Source organism: Chaetura pelagica, unplaced genomic scaffold, assembly GCF_000747805.2.
Source record: "Chaetura pelagica isolate M959 unplaced genomic scaffold, ChaPel_1.0 scaffold159, whole genome shotgun sequence".
Taxonomy (NCBI): domain Eukaryota; kingdom Metazoa; phylum Chordata; class Aves; order Apodiformes; family Apodidae; genus Chaetura; species Chaetura pelagica.
Genome location: NW_009954555.1, coordinates 3,382,589 through 3,392,901, shown reverse-complemented (window position 1 = coordinate 3,392,901; position 10,313 = coordinate 3,382,589). Strand labels below are relative to the sequence as shown.

The 10,313-nt window shown below is 48.9% G+C and overlaps 1 protein-coding gene across 1 annotated transcript in view; it reads right to left on the bottom strand.

The window, feature by feature from the left end:
• The window catches only part of TTLL10 (tubulin tyrosine ligase-like family, member 10), a 15,969-nt gene extending 5,862 nt beyond the window's left edge, over positions 1-10,107 (bottom strand). The window contains exons 1-8 of the mRNA XM_010005264.1: positions 10,032-10,107; positions 6,703-6,856; positions 5,706-5,824; positions 4,833-4,953; positions 4,092-4,177; positions 3,730-3,895; positions 1,913-2,084; positions 160-300 (exon numbers count right to left, since the gene is read on the bottom strand). Coding sequence (XP_010003566.1) covers positions 160-300; positions 1,913-2,084; positions 3,730-3,895; positions 4,092-4,177; positions 4,833-4,953; positions 5,706-5,824; positions 6,703-6,856; positions 10,032-10,107 — 1,035 coding nt within the window. The remainder of the gene's footprint in view (positions 1-159; positions 301-1,912; positions 2,085-3,729; positions 3,896-4,091; positions 4,178-4,832; positions 4,954-5,705; positions 5,825-6,702; positions 6,857-10,031) is intronic.
• Between the last annotated feature and the right edge of the window lie 206 nt (positions 10,108-10,313).

The window sequence follows — 10,313 nt, the reverse complement described above, 5'->3', positions numbered from 1 at the left end:
CACCTGTTTTCTTAAAGCTTTGTGCCTTCACTTCTGTGTTCAGATAAATGGTTACCATGGGCCCATCAATTGTGTCTCCTGGGGGACCCCAGGGTTTTCTCCCTGTTGCTGTCACCCCAATTAGGCAGACTAGCACACCACACCCTTGCTTGCACTCACAGTAAACACAGTGAAAACCCAGTCTGTGGGGAGGCCACTGGTTTGCCTGAACTTCTCATTAACATAGCTGTTGAAGTGCTCCATCCGCCAGACTGTCTCATCCTTCTGCTGCCTGTACAGGGGGTTCTTCTTCTGCACGTGCTGGGAGGTGGGCAAACAGGGCAAAAGGAGAGTCAGATTGCTGGAACAGGCTTGCACATCAGGCATCCAACCACCCTGAGTTGGGCTGAACCCCAGGATCAAGTGGTAGAAGTGGAGGGAGCAGAGCCCCACCACCAGCAGAGCTGACCCCCACTGCCCAACACACCCACAGGGATATTGCCCAAGGTCTCTGTCCCAGCAGGGTTTTCTCTGGGTGGATGGGGGTTTTCTCTGGCCAGGGGCTGCCAGACAGGCAGAGCAGCTTTCAAATCAGAGTCATGATATTCTCAGGGCTAAATCTGGTTCTGTGTCTTATCTCCCAGAGGACAGTAAATCTAGGAGAGATGTCTGGGTGTATTTTCTAACCCTAACCATTCTACTTCCAGCCCTGTGATTCCCAGAGGAAACCAAGGTGAAGGCTTCTCCCTTCCACTGCCTCATTAATCCCTGTGTCAGCCAGAGTTTATCAATAATGGGGCATTTACACTTTTCCATCAAAGGGAAGCCCCCTGTCTGTGTTCAGCAGCTTGGCTGCAACTCTGTCTGTGGAGAGGAGGCTGCAAAGCCTGTGGTTAGTGCTGCTGCCTCTTGTCTTTTGCAAAATACAGCAGGAAAATGGCTGATTCCAGGTGGGATGAAAGGGTAGGAAGGGCATGAGAGCAGAATCAACTGTAATTTGAAGAAGTCTGGTAATAACCAGCCCCTCCTGTCAATTCTGTTTCCCTCCTCCCAGCAGGAACCCAGATAATTGATGTTCTGCTAATAAACACCTGTCCTTTGTTTAATATCACTTGTGCCATGGGATCCGAGCTCAGCACCTGAATTCCCGTGTGGATAAGTCTCTAGCTGAGCAAACAAACTATTCCAGGAAAACAAGTGGCACACTGATAGCAGCAGATCCTGCAGGAAGCAGCTCCAACCTGCTGTGCCACAGGAGCTGTACAACTCCAGCTGAAAGGGGCTGGTGTGATCCCTCCCAAATGTGGATTTTGCAGGTTCTTGGAACAGGGCATCACACTGGAAGTGAGGAGCTCTAAGAGCAAACTTTTCTTCCTTCTGGTTCTTTTGATTCTCTTTCATCAGGGGCTCATTTGAAGTAGCAGATCTGAGCAAGGCAGCAAACAGAGGTGGATGGGGGGGAGGCAAAACAGAGCAGTCTTGTTGTGTCACACTCTCGTCTGAGTAGCAAGACAAGCAAAGATGGAGATTTAAGGATTAGGGAGAACACATCTGCATCTTCCATCCTCGTGATTGTATTTCAGCACAACAGGAAGAGCAAAATCCCCAGCCAAGAGAAAGGCTCCTTTGTGCCAGGCAGCTGCAAGCAGAGGCTTCCTGCCCTAAGAAGCTTATGGTCTAGAGACACCTGAGAGAATAATGGCAGGAAAAAGAGGTCCAGAGAGAGAAATGGGCAGGTTAAGCAAAGAATTGGTCTGTGGGGAAGGGGACCTGATCCACTGCAGCTTCTGTTCAGCCTTGTTGCCATCCCTGACCATCACCTCCATTTCCTGGCTGCACGTGCCATGTCTGTTCAGCCTTTCAGAAGCCTCTTGTTGCTTCCCACCTCTTGCCACACCCTCCCCTCCTTCTGAACCGAGTGACCTCAGCTTACCTGGTTGGTGAGGTGAACAGTCAGGTCCTCAGATGAGGCATCATAGTTGCCACAGGTCAGGCGGACGTAACCCTGGGCAAAGAAGAGCAGGAAAGGTGCTGTGCAGGCAACCAGCAGGTAGGACCTGACATCAAACTTCTTCCCTTCCAGGAGCAGAGGCTGGTGAATGTACCTGGCAAGGCAATATTGCAACACGTGTCACCCAGGGGCAGTTCCAAGCTGGCACCAAACCCAAGGGTTAGTTCCACACCACAGGACTTGTTCAGCCTGGTTTGGGGTTGGGAGGCAGCAGATGGCACTGGGAGCAGAGGTTAGAGATGCCCAGAGCTCCTTCCGTGGGGAATCGAAGCTCCTGGGAGTGGGAGGTAATTAAAGATTTACTAATGTTTACTGGAGAATATACAAAGTTAATGTCTGAGCACAAAGAGCCCTTCATGCAGCACCACTGCCTTTCCTGCCAGGGTGAGGGCACCTGGGAATTGTTTCCCTTTATCATCAGAGGCTGCTGGATGTCCAGGTCCATGAGAAGGATGGAGTTGCAGCAGCTTTCAGGGGAAGGAGGAGCCTGGCTCTTCAGAGCAGAAGTCATTCCTAACTAATAGCAATGAAGATGAGATCTAAGACCCAACCCCTTCTTCCCCTGGCCCTGCTGGCCCGTGTCAAGGACCACATACTGGTCCAGCTGGTGTTTGGCTCCAAGAACTGGCTGCACACACACAGCCCAGCCTGTTGCAGAAACCTGGAGGGTCCTTGCTCCTGTTGACTATTCTACAAAACCTCTTTCAGTGAGGCCAATGAGAAGAAATGCCTGGATAATAGAAGCAAGCAGAGGATATTGCCTGCTCTGCCTGGGGCAGCTCCTGGGAAGGCTGGGCCCTCTTGTAAGGGGAGGCTGCCAAGCAGAGGGGCAGGTTGAGGAACTGGTACCAACTCTTTGCCCTGATCACCACCTGGCAGGACGTGCTACGATGCTGCAGTGTTTGTCACCAGGTTGTCACAACAATGCCAGGCCATGCTGTGCACCCAGGGGCAGTTTAGAGGGTGCTCAGGGTGCTGTGCACACACCAAAGGCAGCATCAAAGGCACCTGGGAACTGCAGCTCCCAGGATAAATAAGGACAACATCTTTTTTTGCATTTCTCTTTGAAAATTGATTCACTCATCTCAAAGCACTGAAGGGATTTCATTATTGTGCATTCCTCAAGTGAGGGAGGAACACAGGCAAAGGGAAGCCAAGCAGGCAACCTTCAGTAGCTGAAACTGTTCTCATCACTCCTGCTGCCTTCTTTTTCCCTTCCTTTTCCTGCTGTTCTGCTGCTCTACCAAATGTTCTACAGTGGCTGAGAAGTGATATGTTCTGCAAAGGGTGGGGGGAACCTCTGTGGTTCTTTAATTCATGCAAGGAGTTAAAAAGTTAACCCTAACCCAAAGTAGCTGCCTGGGATTGAGCTCTGGGCTTTTGGGGCAGAATGAGGGATGTATTTGGGAGACTTGGTTAGATTGCATGGAACAGATATTCTTATAAATGCTAGCTCTGAATGAGAAGCTGTGATAATATCTAATTTAAATGCCTTTATGTATAGAGCTCATGTAGAGCTCTGAGGCATCTGGCCTTGTCAAGTCATTCTTACATTTCCAGACAGTTAAACTCCAACCTTGCTGCTGACAAAGATCTACCTTGAAATGACTGAATGGTGGATGCAAGAGAGACTAACCAGAGAAACAGTCTCTCCCTCAAAAGGAGATCTCATTAAACACCTGTGGACCAATTAATCAAGGACACTGCTCACAGATGAGTTCCCAGGCTTCCATCTCTACCTTTGCACTATCCTTGCCTGGGGAGGCTTGTGTGGCTGGTCCAGCAGGCAGCCCGTGGAGCTCTGCAGCTTGGCTTGCAGGGTGTTGACAGCAGCAGGGATTTTAAGCAGGAAAATTCCTTGGCCTTGGTTAGAGCAGCTTGGTTTGCAGATCCAAATCTCTTCTTCTGCAGAGAGAGAATGAGCCTGTCACAGTTTTGTGTGTGCTGAGAAACACTGGTGTGCCTGTCAGCAGGCCCTGCATTGAGCATCAACATGCATGGAGGTGTCAGTCCTTACTGATATTGTCTATACTTTTGATGAGCAGTTTAGAGGACCACACAGCTGTCTGAATTGGTTGCCACCATGATCAAGACAATTCACCTTTGCAAAGCTCAAAGAAAGCATTTCTGTCATCTTTTAAGTCCAGACGAAAAGATTCTGGGAAGAATTCTTTCATCTTCAGTAACCTGTGGGAGAAGCAAACACAGGCTGAACACTCTGTCCAACACATTCCTTCCTTTGGTACTTTCAGAAGTGATGGTTGCAAGTAGAAACTTCAGAAATGGCTTTTCCCCCCTCCCCCTGCTTGTAGGCAGTTGTGTGTTTGTTGTATGTTTTTGCTCATCCCATAAGCTTTCAGGGCAGTGAACCTTCAGACATCCTTCACAGGCTCACTGTTTGGAAGACTAGTTGAGAGGGCTGCAGGTAACCAGGGTACAGGGCTGCAGGTAACCAGGGTACCAATTGCCATTGGGTGTTCTTGGCAGGTCAAATGTATAAGAGCAGAACTACAAAATAAGCTTCTATTGTATTTACAGGGTCTATGGCACAAGAAGTTGGGGCCTTTCCAGTAGGAAGATGTACCCAGAAGAAGGGAATGACCATGATTGTTGTCTTTGGAGGACCTGGCACTCCTAAAACTCCAGAGCTAGAAAAAGAAGGAATTCTGTCTCTGCTGCAAGTTCTGGGGGGGAGGGAGGGAAATGATTTTTCTAGAAGATAAGGAAGAAAGAAAACCCCATACACTTCGTATCCTGTACTGTTATGGACCCAGAAGAAACCAGCCCCTTGTTTGTGTGCTCTGAGCATCTGGTCAAGGTTCAAAGAGGTGAGAGCTCTTACTTGGCAGGAGAGCTCCTCCTGCTCCTTTTCATGGCCCTCTCCTGCTCCCTCAGGCAGCACAGGAGCCCTATCTTTGTGGTGAGGACTTCATTGTTGGGAATCTGGTAGAGAAGCTGCTCACCTGGATGAGAGGGGGAGAAAAAAACAAAAGCTGGGATGGAGCAGCCTGGGAAATCAGCACCAGGTTGGCATCAGAGCTGGCAGGTGGGAATTGTTTCCCTTTATCATCAGAGGTTGCTGGATGTCCAGGTCCATGAGAAGGATGAAGGGCAGCTGCTGCACACACAGGCTGGGAGGTGGCAGCAAAGCTCCCCAGGAAAGCCCACCCAGCTCAGGGTGCTCAGGGCACAGCTCTTGACCAGCTCCCAGAAGCAGGAGAGTTGCCCCAGGGACCTCTCTGCTTGTTGCACCAGCTCTGGGAGGGTTGCTGTGCTTCTCTGGTGGGAAAGCTGGCTGAGCCCTGGGAAGTCAGGATGCCCTGGTGAGAAGAAGGGTGGAGAGCAATTTAAACAGATTATTGCTCATACACTGAAGTAGTTTGGCTTTTAGTGACTCTTCTCTCCCTACAGAGAGCTGGGCCTGGGGTGTGTGGGGTGACCTATCTTGAGCTGACTTTATTTCTGTCCTTCATTTCACTGTACTTAGCTCATTTCAATGGTGTCTTTTCTTCCCCAAGCTGTTTAGCTGTGTCTAAACCCCTTTCTCTAATCACCAGAAGCAGCTTTGATGTCTCCTCTGAGATGTGCCAAGAGGTCCAGGTGACCTGTTTCTCCTGCTCCCTAGGTCACCTCCTCTGCCCTGGGAGTCACAAGTCCAGCATTCCCAAGTTTTGCCCACTCCCCTCTCCCACCCGAGGCCCACAGGCAACTCTACCTTCTTTGAAATGGTAATAGGTGTCTCTGCTCTTGGTTTCACACCATTTCAGTGCATAATCCTCCCTCCTGTTGTCATAGATACGTTGCCAGCCTCTGCTCTGGCAATAGATGCTCACACTGCACATGGAAAAGAAAACAGCCTGTTGCTTATGAACAGATACTTGGAGCTCACACCCCTTGAACTCATCAATTTAACTCTTCCAGCCTGATCTCACAAGCCCCTGGGGTGGGGGATGAGGTGAGAAGTATTAATTAGAGTGTCTTGCTCATGGCCCTGCTGGTCTGGAGGGTGGAGGGAGTGACTGAGGGTGCAAAGAACCCTGTGATTCAGCAGCTCTAATGAGAACAGGTCCCATTCCAGCAGGGGGGTTCCAATTAGGATGCAACTGGTACCCCTGGAATAGGGGTTCAGGATGGTGTCTTAATAAGGAGCCTCTCCTTTTAGGGAGAGATGACAAGTAGCAAGAGAACAAGCTGTTTGTGGGCAAAACTGTGGGAACATGGCAAGGCAAGTGCTGTTTGCAGCACAGATGCTGTGGTGCTTGCTGGTGTCAACATCTAGAGAAGAATGCCAGGAGGCTGGAAAGGACTCAGGAAGGAAGGGAAGGAACTTCCCATCTGAGAATCTCCCTTGGGCAGAGCTCCCTTCTTCTTTTCCCCTTGTTTTACATCTAACACATGAATGTTGATCAACAGCAGTGGTTCCCAGCTCCTGGTGTAGCTGAGTCATTTCTGAACAGCCCCAACAGAGCAACTTTCATTCACCAAATGGAAGTATTTCCTTTCTTTCCAAAGATCTAGTAGTTTGCTACTTGACCATAGGTGGCCTTCCAGGAGATACTTTCCATTTCAATTATCTTTAAATGGTTCCCCAGGTTCCCCACTCCAAAAAGACAGCAAACCCAAGAAAACCTGCTTGAGGCAAAGTATTTGAGGCAGGTGGATAGTGGGTAATATTGAATTATTTCACACTGCTGTTCCTATGAGTTACTTACAGCTCAGCCCCATTGGGTCCACTGATGTAAAAATATGGTCCTGGTCCCACTGGTGTTTTTGGTATCTTTTCTTCTGGTTGTTTTTGCTGAGGACTTGCCTTCTGCTGTGTTCTCTTCTCACCAGACCTGACTTGGCCAAGCTCCACGGCAGCAGCTGCAAAATTGGAGATGGAGAAACTTCAGCTGATCTGGGATCTTCTCCATAAAAACCACATCTGGAAAGGCAGCTGTTAGAGAAGCAGATCCTGGAAGGTAAGGGACCACTGGTTTTATAGCCACCACTAGAGTCATTGTCCTAGATCAATTCAGAAATGACTGCTCATGTCACCTGGTAGCAGGCACCATGGTGTAACAGGTTGGACAACAGAGGGAATGCAATCCATTATGTAGCAGAGGGGAACATTGCAATCAGCCTGTCAGTGCTAAATGGCATTGTCTGTCTTGGCAGGCCTCTGCTTCATGGGAGTTTCTCAGGCACCAGGTTGGATCTAGATGATCTGCAGGGTCCCTTCCAACCCAAGCCATTCTATTCTTCTATGATCTTGTCTAGGTGGGGCTCAGTTCTCTCCTAACATATGTAGGGTTGATACTTCCATGGGCTGAGGAACTGCCCCTGGCTTCTCTTCCACTTGGCTCTGCACTACACTTTTGGGATCAATAAAGCCTGTCAAGACAAGAAAGAAATCCCCTCTGTCCTAGATCTGTTCCCACTGGGATGAGGTGGTAGCAAGGAAGGAGGGAGCAGGATGCAAGCAGATGGCACAGCTGGACTTACCTTTTGGACCTTTATCACTTTTTATAGTACATCCTGTGCTCAGAGGAGTCAAAACTGCCATCTCAGTGACAAAACTCTTGAGTGAAGTGGAGCAAAGGCACTGGCCATTGTTCCCTCTCATTTTACAAGCACTTGTTTGATGTCTTGGTTGTGCTCCACCTATGAGCACAGGTGCAGTCCCTGTGAACTGTGCCCACAGGTACTGCCCTTCCAGCAGGCTCACCCACCTGGGTCAGTTTGCTTGGGAATAAAGGAAGCAGATTGCAAACTCTTGGAGGCAGAACTTGCCTTACATTTCTGCTCCATGTACTTGACACCAAAGGGTTCTACCAGTCAAAGCCTCGTTACAAACTGCAGCATTACCAGTAATTACCAGTATTACCTGGACTCCTGCCTTGAATTTCCTCCTTAGATTAAACCCAAACCAAAAGCACACACTAAACCACCAGCTGAAACAAGCCAGGGCAGCAGGTTGCAGAGGAACTGCCTCTGCAGTGTCCTGGAACCCCCTGAACTCAGCTTCTTCCATAGGGAATTCCCAGCTGCCTCTTACAGGTTTTGTGGAGCTGAGACTCTGCTTCCTCCCTGCTGGGTGCTGGGACAGTTAAGTCCCCAGCCTGGAGCAGTGCCTGGCTCTTGGCTCACTTGGCCATCCCAGCACCAGAGCAGGTGAACACAAAACACACCCTGGCTTCCTCTAGAAGAGCCTCTCATCAGAGACTCAGTCCAATTTATTTGAACAAGCTGTTTGAAAGCAGCTCGAGGACAGGGCTGATGTACAGGGAGCAGCATCTTAAGGGACATGCAGAAAAGTCCTCCAGCTCCATCCTTTCCTACACCCACTTCATGAAAAGGTTGTACCACAGAGTGGCACCACCCCTCCAGCTGCTGACACCTTCCACCAAGGAGGCTGGTTCCTGTTGCACTAGTGCTGCTCTCCTTACTCTTTGATACGGGAATGCAAATATTTATTGATCTATTTTTAACATTGCTCATTCCTACCTCCTGCCAGAGCTTTTGGGCCTTTTATCACTACCTGCCTGGCTTGAATTGCTAAGAAATTAACCCATTTTAAGCATTCCCATTTATCCTGAGCCCTGGAATGGACATGGAATACCCTGCAATTAGTCTGAACATGTACTTGTCTCTCCCTCTGATCTTTGCTATTAGACCAAGGGGTGGGAGATTTTCATCTTCTCTTCTGTCTAGTGATGGAATCTCCCAGTCTTGAAGATGCATTTTGTTTCACTGAATCTTTTGAGGTGTTATTTAAGTCCCCTTAGACTTGATTTGTTTGTGTGCTTGGATCCTTAGGTGGCTAATCAGTGAAGAGGTGAGGGATGGAGGGGGTGATGCCCATTGCCTGACTGCAGAAATTTCAGGCAAGAGCTTCTTGATCAGAGGTGGGATGAGGTGCTTGGGGAGGGGGTGATGCCCATTGCCTGACTGCAGAGATTTCAGACAAGAGCTTTTTCCCTTCTTGATCAGAGGTGGGATGAGGTGCTTGTTGGGACTGGAGCTCCTGGGATGGAGCAGGCAGAGTGGCTTGGCTTGCAGCCCCCACCAGGGGCAGGTATTTCAGAAGCTGAGTTTGTCCTCTGAGCTCAGCTCAGTTGTCCTGTCCAAAAGGTGCTCCTGGTGGGGACAGAGGGGACAGAGCCCCATGACAAACTGCCCCCCAGCTCCTCACACAAACCAGCAGCATGCAATGGAACAGGATGCTTCCCTTACAAAGATGTTGCCTTCACACTGGGTGCAGCCAGTAAATGACATTCCTGGAGCCAATTTAGAATTCAGCTCATTAATTTCTGGGGGAATTGGGTGTTGGCAGGGTCTGGGTGAGAAGCTGCTATCTCAGCTCAGCTCTGCTCACTGGCAGGGAGGAGCAGCCTGCTCTGTGTCATTTGCTCCCAAAAGAAAAGGGAAAATATATATTAAAAAGGCAGAGCTTGGAACACAGAACTTCCTTTTCCCCTCTTCTGTGTGCAGGAAGGTTTAGCAGAATAGCTGGTTTCTTTAGGAGCCAGAGTTTAAATCTAGCTGAGATTTTCATTGAAGAAACCTAAATGATCTGAACGTCTTCCTAAATATCTCTGTATTAAAAAGGTTTTCATTTTAAACAAAGAAAATACATGTTTATTTTACTGCTGATGCCCAGAGCTGAGTTCAACAATTAATAGGTCAGAAAAATAACACTGTTTGTTGGTGCTGTCACTGAAAGATTTGGGGCATTTCAGCCTAATTCTCTGGCTTCTTTTTGGAGGAACTGCTTGTGTTTTTCTTCAGGTTTTCAACAAAACACCTAAAATGTCACTCTAAAAGATTTTCCTTTCACTAGATACTTGCCAGCCAGTGTCAAGAATTTCTTGATTCTTAATAGCAAAATGGATGGGCTTGTTTTTTCACAGAGTTTAAATTAAAATGGTGTGAATGATGTGCAATAGGCCTGTAGTTCTTGCCAGCAGGATGAGAAGATAAAACACCCTTGATAACTGAGAGCCTGGTCATAGGACTGGGCACAAGGAATAGCTGAGAAGCAGGGTGCCAGGCTCACCTCTGCCAGCTGGTTGCTGGTCACCTCCTTGCCCCATGGGTTTGGTTTTCCTCCTCTTGCTTGGCCCAAAGGCCATCTCACCTGCCCTGCAAGAGGAATGGTGATGGTCAGAGCCAAGAGCCACCTGGGCAAGTTGGCAAGGTGCTCTTTTCTCTTTGGCTTCTGCTGGTTGCAGATGCCATTTCCCACCAGCTTTTCCCATTCCTTCAGAATGCTGGTTTTGGCACAGTTGTGTAGCTGGGAACAGCCAAGCTCTGCTTCTTGTCTTGGGTGGTGACTGTG